This window comes from Chiloscyllium plagiosum, chromosome 25, assembly GCF_004010195.1.
Source record: "Chiloscyllium plagiosum isolate BGI_BamShark_2017 chromosome 25, ASM401019v2, whole genome shotgun sequence".
In the NCBI taxonomy this organism is placed as follows: Eukaryota; Metazoa; Chordata; class Chondrichthyes; order Orectolobiformes; family Hemiscylliidae; genus Chiloscyllium; species Chiloscyllium plagiosum.
Window position 1 is genome coordinate 39,624,229 of NC_057734.1, and position 17,405 is coordinate 39,641,633.

General features: G+C 41.5%; 1 protein-coding gene across 1 annotated transcript in view; it reads right to left on the bottom strand.

The window, feature by feature from the left end:
* Positions 1 to 350: 350 nt before the first annotated feature.
* The window catches only part of hnf1a (HNF1 homeobox a), a 207,410-nt gene continuing 190,355 nt past the window's right edge, over positions 351 to 17,405 (bottom strand). Inside the window, exons 9-10 of the mRNA XM_043715931.1 lie at positions 14,171 to 14,303; positions 351 to 1,249 (exon numbers count right to left, since the gene is read on the bottom strand). Coding sequence (XP_043571866.1) covers positions 1,122 to 1,249; positions 14,171 to 14,303 — 261 coding nt within the window. The 3' untranslated portion in view covers positions 351 to 1,121. The remainder of the gene's footprint in view (positions 1,250 to 14,170; positions 14,304 to 17,405) is intronic.

Below are 17,405 nucleotides of genomic sequence, written 5' to 3' on the forward strand. Positions count from 1 at the left end.
CGTAACTTTGTATTCCTTGCTCAGTTCAATCACCCTATGATCTTTTTATGGTATGATTTGCCTGCACTGCAAGCAAATCAAAACTTTTCATTGTATTTAGGTGCATGCGACAATGATAGATCAAATCAAATCAAATTGAAGGTGCAAAACTATTGAGACCAGGAGCACTGCCAGATATATGCTCACTGAACTGTTATTTACCCATCTGACCCCACACTTGGAGATGTGTTCCACCCATAAGCTACATTTGAATTGGTCACCCAGAGAGTCAACGGTTACATTTTCCAAGCAGCAGCAATTCAGACTGCTCTTTTTCACTATCCAGAGATAGTCAGGCTTCACTAAGTCAAGTAAAATTCAGAGGGTTGTTGTGGACTTGTTCGGCGAAATGACCTTTTTCTATACTGTAGGGAATCTAATCTATAACACATATATTTCACAACAGGAGGTACAATTGAAGAAAAAGACATCCACAGCTTTCGGCAATAATACAAACTGAATGAACTTTAATACTGTTAGTGTGTAAATTTTGAGTGAAAAGACAGAGTTTACAAAGTGAGTTGCAGTGACATTTCACAATTTGTTAGTTAAATATTTCAATTCAATTTTTACAATCAGCAGGGTAAGGGGAGAAAAAAGTAAATACATTTTTATTAAGTCAGGAAAAGATATTTCAAAATCAGAGCTTCAATTTTATCATATTGATTTAATTCACATGGATAAAATAACAGCACAATATGCAGATTTAAAATTGATGCCGCCAAATATATTTAGAGTATCACATTATTGGGAATATCTGGGGAAGGCCAGGCACAATTATAAGTGTTTCACCTGTAATTCTCCAACCATGGAGCTCCCAATCCCTTCCACCTTAAGCAACACTTGGATTTGACACATGATTTGAGGATTTTCATTAAACATATTGCACATCAATATCTCTCAAAATAAAGTAATTCTACTGTTAAAAATATGCAAATAAGTACCTCTTTTATAAAATGTTCATGGCTTTTATTAAAAACCAACTGCCGCAAGTACAGTTAACCCCTGTTGCTTTCTTTCTCCCCAGTGGCTAGATCCAGATCTAAAGCATGTTACAAGGTATTCTGCTTTGGTTGGCAAGATTACGGTGCAGTGGAGGACATCTGCGGCGAGATGAAGGTCTCAATGCTGCTTTGACTCGGTGACAGGAGGTGGCTGTGGCCATCCGCTGGCTGTGTGTTTTGATACATGACCAGACTACCTGAGGAAACTGAGAGTGAAGAAGCAAAAGGTAATTGTCACAACGCTGACATTCATTCAAAACATTCTCTACACCTCTCTCCCAGTGGCTTCAAGTGAAGACTCTAGGAAAGATTATTGTCTTCAGTTTGTCAGGACAATGAAGATTCCTGGCACTCTATCAAATCTGCTTGACACACCACCTGGAGGGCAAGAGGCCACCAAAAGTATCTTTCGCCCCCTGCCTGTTGAGGTAGTATAGTGGTGATGTCATTGGACCTAGTAATCCAGAATCCCAGGCTAATGCTCTGACGACATCGTTTCAAATCCCACCATGGCAGATGAACTCTCACTCGAGTTCAATGAAAATTCTAGAATTTAAGAAAAAATGCAATCAATGTTGTAAATATCTGTCCAGTTCACTAATGACCTTCAGAGAAGGAAATCTGCCATCCTTACCTGGTCAGGCCTACGTGTAACTTCAGATGTACAGGAATGCAATGGAATCATAACTGCCTACTGGGCAATAAATGCTGGCCTGGCCAGCAACACCCACATCTCATGTACAAATGAAAAAATATTACTCCAACAATCCCTGAGAAATCTCTTTAATTCCATTTTCAGGACAGGGAGCAGGATAGTGCAGACGTTAAGTGTCAAAATGGGGGAGAATGTGAGGTCTGCAGATGCTGGAGATCAAAGTTGAAACTTTATTGCTGGAACAGCACAGCAGGTCAGGCAGCATCCAGGGAACAGGAGATTCGACGTTTCGGGCACAGGCCCTTCTTCAGAGGCCATTCCTGAAGAAGGGCCTGTGCCCGAAACGTCGAATCTCCTGTTCCCTGGATGCTGCCAATCTCCTGTTCCCTGGATGCTGCCTGACCTGCTGTGCTGTTCCAGCAATAAAGTTTCAAAATGGGGGAACATAGACTGAGAGCAGCTACTTGCAGGTATGTCCACATTTGGAAAGTGGTAGTCTTTTTAAAGTAATATAGTGAGAATTCAGGTAAAAACAATGACTGCAGATGCTGGAAACCAGATTCTGGATCAGTGGTGCTGGAAGAGCACAGCAATTCAGGCAGCATCCGAGGACAGGCAAAATTGACGTTTCGGGCGTCGATTTTGCCTGTCCTCGGATGCTGCCTGAATTGCTGTGCTCTTCCAGCACCACTGATCCAGAATAGTGAGAATTCAGGGCTAGTGTATTCCACCAAAAATGAAGTGCAAGGGCAGCAAGTCCAGGGAACTCTGGATGGCAAGGAATATTGCAAGTTTGATAAAGAAAAAAAATTAAGCATATGTCAGGTACAGTGCATTAAAAACAGGGGAGGCTCTTCAGCAGGGGGTTGCTTAAAAAAGAAATTAGCAGGACAAAGAGGTGCCATGAAATATTTTTGGCAGACAGGATCAAGGAAGACCCTATGGTATTTTATAAGTATATTAAAAGTAAGAGGATTACCAGGGAAAAAGTGGGGCCTATTGGAGACCAAAGGGTTAACTTATGTATAGAAGCAGAGGACAGGGGTGAGGTCTTAAATACATACTTCTCATCTGCATTATAGTCAGGGATATCATTTAGGATGATGAAGTCCTAGAACATTTTAAGGTTAATAAGGAGGGGGGTATTAAACACTTAAGCAGGCAAAGAGGTGCATAAATCCCCACGGCTTGATGCAATGTATCTCCGGCTGCTATGGGAGGTAAGGGAGGTGATTGCTGGGGCCCTGTCGGCCACAGGTGAAATGCCAGATGACTGGAGAATAGCTAATATGGTTCCTTTGTTCAAGAAGGGCAGCAGGCCAGGTAATCACAGACCTGTTAGTCTGATGTCAGTGGTAGACAAATTATTGAAAAACTTCTGAGGGACAGGATTAATTAACACTCGAAAAGGCAAGGATTAATCAGGGATAGTCAGTACAGGTTGGTTAGAGGATGATATTATTTCATTTAGTTGAGTTATTTGAGAAATACATTGATGAGTGTAGTGCAGTTGATGTGGTTTACATGGACTTCAGTAAGATCTTTGACAAGGTCCCAATTGGAAGATTGGTTCAAAAGGTAAGAGACCCTGGGTCCAAGACAAGCTGGCAAAACGGATAGAAATTGGCGAAGCGTAATGGGTGGAGGGAATTTTTCATCATTGGAAGCCTGGAACCAGCAGGCTACTACAGGGATCTGTGCTGGGACCCTTGCTGTTTGTTATATACATTAACCACATGGATGTTAATGTAGAAGGTATAATTAATAAGTTTGCAGATGACTTGAAAATTGGTGGTGTTGTTGACACTGAGGAGGATGGGGTCAGGCTACAGTCAGATATTGATCAGCTGGTAAATTGAGCAGAGCAATGGAGGGTGGACTTTAATCCTGATAATGTGAGGTGATACATTTTGAGAGCTCTAATAAGAGAAGGATATGCAACAATGAATGATAAGTCGCTAGGGAGTAATGAGAAGCAGAGGGACCTTAATGTATAGGTGCATCAATCCTTGAAAGTGTCAGCACTGGTAGACGTGGTGGTGAAGAAGGCACGCAGATACTTGCTTTCTTTAGCCAGAGCTTAGAATATAGGAGCTAGGAAGTCTTGTTACAACTTTATAAAACATACATTAGACCTCAGAAGGAATAGTATGTGCAGCACACTATTGGAAAGATGTGATTGAACTGGAGAGGGTGCAGAGGAGATTCATCAAGATGTTGCTTGGGATGGAAAGTCTCAGCTATGAGGAGAAACAGGATAGGCTGTGTTTGCTTTCCTTGGAGCAGAGGAGGCTGAGGGGGGAATCTAATTGAATGTACAGGATTATGTGAGGCATAGACAGAATAGATTACGAGAATCTCTTCCCCATAACAGACAGATGAAGACCAGTGGGCACAAGTTGAAAATGAGGGGTAAGTGGTTTACATGAGATCTGAGAATTTGTTTTCACCCAGAGGGAGGCAGGAATATGGAATGCTTGGGAGGATGGAGGGAGTTAAGCATGCAAAATTTAAGAAGCATTTGGATGAGCACTTAAAATGTAGGGAACAGTAGGCTATGGACCAAGTGCAGGTAAATGGGATTAACGTAGCTTGGTGTTTGTCAGTCAGCATAGACAAGGTGGGCTGAACAGCTTGTTTCAATGGTGTATTACTCTATGATTGACTTCTGCTATGTTATTTGATGTCAATCACGCTATGGAAAACTGCTATAGAAAATCACGCTATAGAAAATTGCTAATAGAAAATCGCTAAACCCATTCAGTAGAAAGTTTGCATTATCCAAACAACGTCCAAAATTCGTCAATCACATTATAGCCAATTCGCGCTGATGAAACATGCGTTATAACAGAATGGTCTGTAAGTCACATTGTGATAATGACAGAATGAATTGCATGCTCGTGCCATACTCAAAAATATAGTTAATTTCGTCAAGCTTAAAATTTCCTTTGTAGATTTGTGGATTAAAACATAATTCTTTTTCGACTGGTCAGCTTTTCCCTGGGATTGTCATATTGAACCCTACAGCAGTTGCTGTAAATATTGTTTGCAAATGAACAATCAGTGGAATAAAGATTGGGTGAAAAGACATGAAACTTTAAATTATAGAGTAGCGAGATAAAGCATCAAGTCTAAAAATGTCAAACATGTCAAGAGCTATAATATTAATTAACGCTTAAATGAATTTACACACCAATAATTAGACATAGTGGTTAATTCACACTGCAAATTATAAAAAGATTATTTCTTGAAAGCCATTCATCGAAAGGTTAAGCTAAATGGCCAGAAGGCTGCAGATTGGAGTTAGCCTTAAGGGAATTGGTCATGGCTGGGACAGCTTGCATGCTTTACGAAGAGACAGGAAAGGAACAGTCATTCAACCTTCCTACTGCTTATCCACCATTGCACACCCAGGCCTGGAAACGTTGGCTATGGGTGGAGACAATATGTGGGTCAGGCTGGATTCCCACCAAAGTTCAATACTGACTTGACTCACGATAGAAAATCAGAGCTGTGCTTAAACAGCCCCTGGTCGCTGTGGATGAGTACTTTTCAATGATTCAGAGCTTCATGGCAGAATTTTAAACTGATGTTTTTGTTTAAGAGAAAGGAAGAGGAAAAGGTGTGAGAGAGCCTTTTACATTTGGCCTGACCAATGTTTTTACTTTTTGGGTAACATTATACTGTTTGTTACTAATATTAGCAAGGAGAACAGTCTGTAGTTATAATGATGTTTGAACACAAGCTGAGCAAAGAGATAAGACCTAGTTAAGAGCATTCAGTCACAAAGCGTTCAGCAGCTGCACTGATCAATTGGGAATTGAATTTAACAAAGTAGACCTGCTTTTAAATAGCAAAGTGATGAACGTTGTGTATACGTTAAGCATTCATCTGAGTTAACATTACTTCAGTTATTTTAGATTGTAGAAAATGTAAAGGATTTAATCCTCAGCTACTGAACACATATTATGATTCATATTAAATTGAGGGTAACTTCTCTATTAATTTCTGCTCCCTCTCCAAGTCTGTTTGATACGTCTGTCTGACCTGGTGGCAGGACTTTGCCAGTATCTTTCAGAAATAGTGCTGGGGGCTGGGTGCTGTACAAAGTTATCTGTCATTTCCCCTCTCTGCCTATGTTCACGCTACACTCAGCTACAGTCCATGACTCAATGGGTGTGAGAGACCCACATGCAAGTCCACCATTCCGGGAGGATGATGTGGAGGTGCTGGTGTTGGACTGGGGTGGACAAAGTCAGAAGTCACACAACACTAGGTTGTAGTCCAACAGGTTTATTTAAAATTGCAAGCTTTGAAGGCACTTCACCTGACAAAGGAGCAGCGCTCTGATAGCTTGTGATTTCAAATAAACCTGTTGGACGATAACCTGGTGTCATGTGACTTCTGTTTCTGGGAGAAGGCAGTAGATCACAAAGATTAAATGGCCTGGTGATTTACAGGGGTGGGGCCTAAGGGCTGGTCCTGGTCTGAACCCAGCCTTTAAAAACTGTCTAATCTGATACAATAAATTTTCCAATCACCTGGTCCTGCCCCTATGCCCCACTTACGAGGATTGCATATTGGAAAGTTACATGACTTTCTGTTCATTTTATATCCATCAGAGCAACCAGAAAATTTCTTCTAATTAATATAAATTGAGATGACACTGTTGCTTTTATTTCACTCAGGATGGTTATTCCTGCTTGCACTTCACATTCGACAACAAATCTTCAGGTTCAAACTGAAGTTCACGACATGTACAAGAAGAATAAATAATAGAAGTTGCTTGTTAATGGATTGGGTTAGACAGAAGGTGAGGAAAATTGACGTTTCGGGAAAAAACCCTTCATCGCGGATGATTCATTCCTGATGAAGGGCTTTTGCCGGAAGCATCGATTTTCCTGCTCCTCGGATGCTGCCTGACCTGCTGTGCTTTTCCAGCACCACTCTAATCTAGACTCTGATCTCCAGCATCTGCAGTCCTCACTTTGCCTTCGAGAGAAGGATGACAGCCTTGTACCAGAAGGGTGCAGCATTACGCTTTGCATTCAGTCCTTAAAGATCTGTGCCTTGAAAAATAATGTATAATTCACAGATTACCTACTTTGTGACAATAGGGACCCCTGACGATACTAGCTCTGCTGTAGATTATCAGTCAAAACTGCATCTTCTTTATTTATGTAATCTCAGGTCTTGTGGTTACTGAGAGGGTAGGTTTGCATAGCGTTTGCAATGTCACTTCATGAAGGGCACAGAATAAAGCTTTTCTCCCACGTGATATAATGTAGCAAATGAATTTGTGAGGATCTTGTCTTCTCAGTAATCCAAACCAAATTGTAAACGTGTTGCTCTTGATACGTGAACATTTGCACTTGAAATGCCAAGAACTTCGGTAATATATTTACAACTTTGATCAAATGATTGATTTATTGTGAGCTAAATTTTCAACTTGCCATCCCAGTCCATCATGAAAAGGGCCCAAATTTCATTTCCATGGATTTTGATTGATAAAATGCCCCTCAAAACAATCAAGCCATTGCTTGAAGAAGGTAACCATAGAAGGTTATGACGTGAGGAATGGAGAATGGGAACACACTCGGTGGTTTATGTGTGAAAAGCCACAATTTCATCTGCTAAGAACCTCACTTGCCTTCAGGGTATGAATGGCCATCAGACTAAGGAAGTACTTGGGTGTCTTTGTATTGGAATAGTTAAGTCATTTTAGTCAGCAGTGTGGAAATTTTCGCCAAAATACATCAACCTCAGACACAATTCAACATAAAAAGTTTCGATTGGCTGCAGAGAGCACACTAAATTGCCACTTGGTCACTCATTCTAACAAGTTAGTTTAAATGTCAGAAGAAAGTGAGGACTGCAGATGCTGGAGATCAGAGCTGAAAATGTGTTGCTGGAAAAGCGCAGCAGGTCAGGCAGCATCCAAGGAGCAGGAGAATTGACATTTCTGGCATGAGCCCTGAAGAAGATTCCTGAAGAAGGGCTCATGCCCGAAACGTCAATTCTCCTGCTCCTTGGATGTTGCCTGACCTGCTGCGCTTTTCCAGCAACACATTTTCAGCTCTAAATGTCAGAAGACTCAAGGCATAGATCAGCATAGAATCATAGAATCCCTATAGTATGGAAGCAGGCCATTCAGCCCATTGAGTCCACATTGACCCTTCGAAGAGTATCCCACCCAACCTCCCCCACCCCTCCATGTAACCCTGCATTTCCTGTCGCTAATCCACCCAGCCTGCACATCTCTGGACACTATGGGCAATTTAGCATGGCCAATCCACCTAACCTGCACATCTTTGGACTGTGGGAAGAAACCGGAGCAGTTGTTGGAAACCCACTCAGACATGAGGAGAATGTAACAATTGAACATCCCCAATTTCCTTTACCCAACACGGGCAATCCTTCAGCCCTTTAGCATCAAACTCTGAACCTCTCTGCCTAACTCTCAGTTTTTTAATGTGTTCACTTGTCAAATTTTGTCTGTGTTCAATTGAGCATGTAACCATATGGTTTGAACAACAGTCTATCCATTGTAAATACGAACCAATTATTTGTCTAAGTGGGTCCATTTAATTCCTCATTACTCACTATCTGCTGGATTCTAGCCAAAATAAATGTCTTGAAGTGGACTAACCTTTCATGTTCTTCAAGAAATTAGTTTATACATGATAAAGCTGTTGTATTTCAGTGTGGAAAGCCTTTGCTGATGTCTCACAAATGTATTCAATAAGAAGGGGAGCTGTACAGATCAGATTGAAACTCAGAGCTGAGCTGAGTTGGCAAGGTTTCTGTTATCCTGATGGACTGTCTCCTTTAGCTACTGTCTCTGTGATGTATCACTGAAAGCAGTAGGTGCAACATCATCTGTGTTAGTGGTGGTGAGGATGGATATTAAACCTTGTTCCAATTACGTCTATCAAGCAGTGGTGATGCTATGCTTCTTGAGTGTTGAGCATTTGCCCACACAACTGATGTGAACCTATGACCTCTGCGATGTAAATTTGAGCAATTTATCAACAGTAACGTCATTGAAGGGCATGGTGAAATGTTCAGATCTCTTTTTATACCTTGGTGGGATCTGGGTGTTGCTGGCTACACTAGCATCTATTGCTCATCCCTAAGAGTTGGCACCATTACTGTGGCACTTTCCTTCCCTAAAGGACATTAATGAACTAGATGCATTTTTCCCAACAATTGACAATAGTTTCAAGGTCATCATTAGACTCTTAACTCCAGAATTAATTATTAAATTGAAATTCTACCACCTGTCATGAAGGGGTTTGAACCTGTGTCCTCAGGACATAACCTTGGTCTCTGGAAATATAGTCTAGTGATAATAACAGTGGCCATTGCCTTCCCTCGCATTCTTGGAAATGAGCATTAATTCACACAAATGTTAATCTGCTGCTTTTCAGCTGGAGTCTGCCTGTTGTCCAGACCCTAAGGCTATCATATTTTAGTCATTCTCAGGATATATTCTTGCTAGTAAAACTAACGTTATGCTGCCCTTAATTCTCTGTGAGAAGATGATCATGTGCTACCTTCTTGACAATATTTCCTGTTGAAATATATTTTACTAATGTCATTGCAATTAGTGCTCCTCCTGAATTTTCAATCTTGCTCCTCCTCAGTTTAGATTAGATTACTTACAGTGTGGAAACAGGCCCTTCGGCCCAACAAGTCCACACCGCCCCGCCGAAGCGCAACCTATCCATACCCCTACATTTACCCCTTACCTAACACTCCGGGCAATTTAGCAAGGCCAATTCACCTAACCTGCACATCTTTGGACTGTGGGAGGAAACCGGAGCACCCGGAGGAAACCCACGCAGACTCGGGGAGAACGTGCAAATGTGACATCCTGCGCTTCATTCTTGCATTGTTCATGTGCACTTAGCAAGGTTCAAAGGAAGAATAGTCCGTACTGAATTCCCTCTGCCTCTCCACCTTTCAGACACTCATCTGAGCATATTCCCTTAACATAGCTTTAAGTTGCAAAAACAGAAACAGCTGTAGAAACTCATAGGTCTGGCAGCATCTGCAGAGAGAGAAACAGAGTCAATGTTTTGAGTTGAGTGACCCTTATTTGGAAGAGTCACTGGACCCGAAACATTAACTCTGCTTTCTCTCTGTAGGTGCTGCCAGACCTGCTAAGGTTTCCAGCTATTTCTATTTTGTTTCAGATTTCCAGCATCTGCAATTGATTAGATTAGATTCCCTACAGTGTGGAAACTTCGGCCAAGCAAGACCACAGCAACCCTCCAAAGAGTAACCCACCCAGACCCATTTCCCTCTGACTAATGCACCTAACACTATGGGCAATTTAGCATGGCCAATTCACCTGACCTGCACATCTTTGGACTGTGGGAGGAAACTCACGCAGACATGGGAAGAATGTGCAAACTCCACACAGACAGTCGCCCGAGGCTGGAATCGAACTCAGGTGAGGCAGCAGTGCTAACCACTGATCCACTGTGCCACCCTTCTTTATGTTTTGTTTATAGCTTTAAATCACCTGTTCTAATATCTCCGGTGTTGGCTCAGAGTCAATTTGGATCCAATTATGCTCCTGTGAATTGCCTTGAAATATAACAGAACATTAAGGGTGCTATATCCACTTTTTATGTACATATACCCACTTTTTGAATTTAAAATAATGTAGTCCCTTCTCCACTTAAAATCAGTAGAGCAATCAACGTGTTCTGTTCCTCCTTTCCAGGCAGGCAATTTTTGAGATTTATCATGGGGTATTCCAGTGATGAGGTTTGTGTTTCCTTAAGGTCTTGGTACCTGTCCCATTAGTGCGACGCACCGGTAAATGTATGTCTCGCCTGAGTGTTTGAACTGGGCTTTGCAACGGACAGCAGGGTTGGATTTAAAAATACATAAATCCTCTTGCCATCCCCAAAGCAGGTACCCCATCAAGGCTGTGAGAAGGTGATGTCGATGTCACAAGCAACATGCCTGGCTGCATACTCCACACAGGCAGAACATCCACTGCAAATGGAGCTTGTAATGAAAGAAAGGTTGCATTTTCTCTCACAGCACTGACTACACACAGTTCATTAGAACATAGTTATCACAGAAACCCTTCTACAATGACTCAGTTCAGTGACAATAGCCTAGACAATGCACAGAACTGTTAGTCAAATATTGTGCAACTTTGATTCTTTTGTCTGGATTTATTGATTGCAAAGCTGAGAGATGGGAGGCAAGCAAGATGACAAGTGGTAATTAAGCTCATTCCTCTTGTGAATTATAGGATAAGATATAGCTGGCATCTGACTCTTGGAAGGATGGAGCATATAACCGGCCCACATTGAATGAGGCTGAAATTTTTGGCAACTTTTTCACCCAGACGCAGCAGCAACAAAGCTCCTCCAGTGATCAGAGGTGGCCGTGGCTTCATTTCAAAATGGTGGTGAAGACAGCAAGGTGACATCTTGGAGGATGGCACCTTGGTGAGGTGGCGGCCTGATCTGGCAGCAGAGCCAGGGACTCCTGGTTGCATGGGCCCAGAGTGGGTCCTCCTGGCATTAGTGAGGCAGTGGCAGAGCCTGGGACTCCTGGTTGCGGGGTGAGTGTGGGTTCAGCATGGGACTCGGCATCAGTGGTGACATTGATGAGGTGGCCCCAGCAGCAAAGAGATGGTGCCTAAAGAGTGGCATCTCCTATGTCGGTGGGTCCAGTGCAGGTGGCAGCGAGGTGGTGGAGGAGAGATGGCAGTGCAGGTTTGCTGGTGAGTCGACTTAGGGCTCTCTTTCAGTTATATCTTTTATCCCTTTTATTCTTAAACTTTTCAAAATGGTGCCACATTGAAGCGACTGTTGAAGCTTTTCCCTGTATTTTGCTGTATTATTCACTGTAAAATGGGAGTGATAATAAATAAATCAAACATTCATTCACAGAGTGCTGGCCATGACTCGTTTACTGGTGTTATATTGGACTGAAAGAATATGTCTGATCTAGCTGCTAAGTGCCATGACACTTCAACCAGCACCAGAAAGAGTGATGACTCGAAGGCTAGAACTGAAGAAGCTCTGGGTTGAAACATTCTGTGCCAGACATATGACACACACTAACCCTCTCAGGGTGGCACCACTTGAACACCACTAGAGGTTTGTCGCATCACAGTGACTCAGTGGTTCATACTGCTGCCTCACAGCACCAGGGACGTGAGTTCGATTCCAGCCTCAGGTGACTGTCTGTGTGGAGTTTGCACACTCTCCCTGTGTCTGTGTGGGTTACCTCTGGGTGCTCCAGTTTCCTTCCACGGTCCAAATCTGTGCAGATTAGGTGGATTGGCCATGCTAAATTGCTTGGGATGTGCAGGCTAAGCGGATTAGCCATGAGAAATGCAGGGTGAGAGGGTGGCGGGGGAGAGGGTGTTGGTCAAGGTGGGCTGCTCTTTGAAGCGTTGGTGAGGACTCGATGGGCCGAATGATCTGCTTCCACACTGTATGCATTCTATGATTCACAGTAATATAACTACCCCCAGGGAAAACTGCATAAGTGCTACCAACTCTAGCAAACTATAGAGTTCAATCATCTTGATTCAGTTCTGTGAGAACATAGAACATAGAAGAATACAGCGCAGTACAGGCCCTTTGGCCCTCGATGTTGCGCCGATCCAAGCCCACCTAACCTATACTAACCCACTATCCTCCATACAGGGAAAACTGCATAAGTGCTACTAACTCTAGCAAACTATAGAGTTCAATCATCTTGATTCAGTTCTGTGATGGATGGGAGTTGGGGAGAATTTCAGATCTCTAGCTTTGCTGCGAGTGTACCTTTGAAAGTTACTTTTAAACAATGATAAAGATGCAAAGCGGTAAATTTCCTCTGATGATGAGAAAAAGCAATTGTGGGAAGTTGTCAGGCTGTCAGCAAACCACAACGATTAGACGTAACCTCCCTTAATCATGTGCCAAGAAATACACAGGTATAATCTCCACACATACTTGACATTATGTCTGTGTGAGGGAAAGCTATTCTGTATTCACACCGGCCCTTTCACCCAGATTCGTAAATGGTAGTACATACCAAAACAAACACTGCTGCTATTGCAGTCGCCAAATACTTGTTGTCCAAAGCTTTAAACATGTAATCAATTGTATTGTGAATCAGAGTTGTGGGAAATATGGTGAGACACCATATTAGTTGGAAAATCAAAGATCCAAGGTAGTGACTCAATCTCTACTGAAACGACAAGAACATCAACAAAACCTGCAGTCACACAGCCACCTGAATCACAGCAACTTTGCACTACAACATTAACCTACATTTGTACTGTGCCACCAACATATGCCACCGCCCTTCATAGAAACATAACTATTTGTCATTTAAAAGGATATTAGGACAAAAGGAAAATACTGGGGTTGCTGAAAATTTGAAATCAAAATAGAAAATGAAGGAAATACTCTGCTGATCAGGCAGTGTCTGTGACAAAATTAGGACAGGTGCTCAAAAACTTGGTCAGAGGGAGGTTTTAAGGAGCATCTTGAAAGGGCAATAGATCTAGTAAGGAAATTCCAACACTTAGGACCTAGGTATAGCTGAAGGTGCGGTGACAAATCTCTGGGCATAGGACTGACAAGAGGCTGAAATTGGATACAATACTTACGATACAGAAGTGTGCTGATAAAGCCTATTGTCTATATCAGGCACTCAGGCCTTAGTAACCTGTGTGAGTGCCTTTTGCACTGATCTATCTTATTCACTGATTTATTCTGTTAAACCTCATGAATTTACTAGTTTGAAGAGGACTGTCCTTAGCACTGTTACTTCATAATTGGTGGATAAATAATAGATCAAAGAGCTGTGACCTTTTGATAATCACAGCTTGTGTTAAATGCAAGTTGATGAGGACATTGATTTAATTTTTACATGAAACCTGAGAGACTACATTGTATAAGACTGAATATATCAGACTTTCAGGTTTGTGATTTGATTCCCTGATGTTTCAACTCTTCTGCATAGTGAACAATTTTGCCACCTAAATATGAATCACGTGTTGTTTTTCCCTTAATAAACACAATATTAGAAACAAAAACAGAAGTTGCTGGAAAAGCTCAGCAGGTCTAGCAGCATCTGTGAAGAGAAACCAGAGTTAACCAGATCCGAAATGTTAACTTTGATTTGCCTTCACAGATGCTGCCAGACCCGCTGAGGTTTTCCAGCAATGTCTGTTTTCGTTTCTGATTTACAGGACCCGCAGTTCTTTCGGTTTTTAAACACAATATTAATTCTGTTTGAATGTGTATCCAGTCTCTTAAAGACATGGGAACTGTAACAATTTTTAAATTACTGAATAGTTTCTTTATGTTTTCTAAACGTTTTGCAGCTTTCAATTTGGATGCCAAATGTTAGCTATCGTATGAAGAAAGGTGACATTTCACAGCATCACCTTCTTCAGGGTAGACTGTCATCAGTTTAACCAAATACTAGACTGTACCTGTGGTGATGGCTGGACTTGCAGAGATCCGATGGATATGTTGAATGGAACCTTCCAGATTCTGTAAGGGGACTTGCTGCGCTGATGTATTGATCTGGTTTTCTGACTGGCTTTCCGAATTTAGTGTAAGAACCTGAATTAAACCAAAAAGGCAACATTAATATAAATGCTATCTATCTATTGCCACTTCTATCACCTTCACTGGATGTGATTGTACTGTTTAAAGCACAAGTGCCTGAGGCGAGATTAGAAAGTTATGTAGGGTTCGGTAGAGTGGATAATGCAGCTCGGGCCTGAACTTCCATGCCTTGGTTGGGCACGCAGAGATGGGAGGATTCCTGCTTTTGAGAATCTGCTCTTCACAAATGGCTGTCCAGGGTTTGGTTATACTGTCCTTGTGAGGGGCAAGCTGGATTAGAAGTCAGGGCCAGAAATCCTGAAAGAACTGAAGAGTTTGCTGGGTGCAGAGCCGAGTGGGCAGAAAGCTTGTCTTGACAATCCCGAACTGTGTCCAAAGTTTACAAACAAAGAGTAAAACTTGAAACATTCCTCCAGCCTCATCTACCTCCCCTCTCGTCCCCACACACTCCTCATGCTCAATTCGTGCCAACTCATGATGCATCATTTCCCCACCCGCCCCACGACCTCATTCCCTCCATGTCCCCTCTACCGCCTTTTGCCTTCACACCCATTATGCCAACTCATCTCATGGTCACATGGACAGACTTCTAAACTCATGCAGAGATAAAATAAAATGAAGTTCTAAGTGAAGACATCACTGCATTTAAAAAACACTCTCATGCATATAAACTCATTTATTCCACCAAAGTCCCTTCAACTACAGAATGCCTTATAAGAGCAAACATTTCCTTCAAGTGCACAAACCATTGTAACAACAAGCAGCGGAGATCATTTATAGTTCAACTGCTTACAGTTTATAACCGCTTTGATAATGGATGCTTGTGAAATCAGTCATGCAATCGTAGTTCCCAGCAATGGATGCCTTCACGCCTGTGTCAAGAGACAAAGTGAAGTTGCAAGCAACAATATTTTTTAAACATGCCAGTCCTTTCTTTTCCAAAGACTTAAAAGGCAGGACTTTTAAATGCCTTAATGGCTTGATAGCTCACTTTGAAAAGTGATTTTGATGTGTCCTTTTGATACTTCTGACTGTTCCATTTCATAGGTCTCTCTGACAAAAGCTTCTGAGTGTTTTAGCAGTCGATTTTGACAGGCCTGTTGACTATTCCAATAAGCTTGGCAGTAATGAGTTTCTGCACTTGTTAAAAACATTAATGCATTCTTTTAACAATTCCAAATTGCGTAACACACCCCCCAGTGTTTATCTCATCTATCCCTGTGATTCTGTATAAAGGTTTGGCTCCAGTGTTTTATCAATTCCCCCAGTTGTATCCACATGGATGCCTTCCTTCTCCAAAGGAATACACCGGCTTTCTAAACAAATGCACAAAGTTCAAACCTGCTCCTACTAGTCTATGGGTTTCACACACACTATGGATTTCACGCTCCAAAATTACAGAAATCCCATGTGAGTGTAAATGCCTAGCTATATCTGTGTAATGTGGACCCTGACCCTATTCCTGTCCTGTGAAAAGGGATTTGCCATGTTCAGGGCGTGACTTGTCACTTTCAGCCACTTCAGGCATTTTCACTACAACAGAGTCTCAGTGCTGTGATTGAATCTGGGTCACTGTTTCCACTGGGGAAACAGGGACATGAAGACACAGGTAGTTGTCCAAAGAACTGAAGGAAGATGAGAATTTTTAATCCAATAAGTTGTTATGAAGTGAAATTTTCTGCTGGAAAGGATGGTGGAAGCCAATTCTATGTACAATCTTTATATGGAAGTTGGATATATACTTGAAGAGTAAATATTTGCAGATCTATAGGGAGACAGTGTAAGATTGGGAATAATTGGATGGATATTTCAAAGGGCCAGCACAGGCAGAATGCACTGACAGTCTGTTCAATTCTATTTTGTCAGGTATCTTTGCAACTAGTTATCTCCTTCGGTTAAAGTAAATGGCATGATGTGGGCTACAGGACATCTCTGCACTCAACAACAATTCCAGTGCTTAGCTGTCACCAAGAGGAGCCTAACACATCACTTTAAGGAGTATCTAATTGCCAAATTTTCTTTTTTTGCTGCTATTCTTTAGGATGCTAATTGTATTTACTGGGTATTTAATTATATCCAGGTAGTAGGCAATAACTAGGGACTCATGTGGTGATTGGAAATTAATAATATGTCATTTGTGATTCTGTATAAAACTTTGGCTCCAGTGTTTTATCATTTACTGCCTGAATTCTAATATAGCAGCAGAGAATGACTATACCAGGAAGAATGGTTTAATGTATAATAATGTGTGTAAATGTACTTTTCATATCTTTAATGAAATCAACTAGTTAGGATACAACATAGTCATTAGCATGCATATCCTTTGATTTTTTGTGCAGTAAAATTGTTTCATTTCAAACAGTGAATTTTGTGCCTGGATAACTAGATTTTCACATTTCCAAAATAAAATGGTTTACTGGTCTCTGTGATAATATAAGGTGGGTCATGATGATAAGACTGTGTTTTACATAAAATCCCTACAGTGTGGGAACAGGCCATTTGGCCCAGCAAGTCCACACTGACCCTCCAAAGAGTAACCCACCCAGAACCATTCCCCTACATTTATCCCTGACTAATGCACCTAACCTACAAACCCTGAATGCTATGAGCAATTTAGCATAGCCAATTCACTTGATCTGCACATGTTTGGACTTGTTTTTTAGTATTCCTGAAGCTGCATTTTATTCAGATAAATCCACTGGCAAAGATTTGTCTCCCAGGTGGCAATGTTCTGTTCAAAGGACTATGCCAGCTGATGAAAGTACAACAAATGACAATTGATGTTTAAAAATTAGTATACAGTTTTCAATAAATGAATTTTAAAACAAAAAATCAGTTTGCTTTCAGAAAATCTTGTAATATGTTACATAAAACGTCGGACTGGTTTGTATTTGACAAACATAGTGATCAAGGGAATATGGTTCACCATCATGTTTAATTAGAATTAATTAAATTATCTCAGAGTCTCATGATATGGTTAAAAAAAATTACCTTGTCCCTTAATGCTCACATTTTTCAGATGAAGGTACTGAGGTACAGAGTCCAGCAAGTTCAAGGGCTGGATAGTGGGGAATGTGAGTGATCACAAGACTCCTA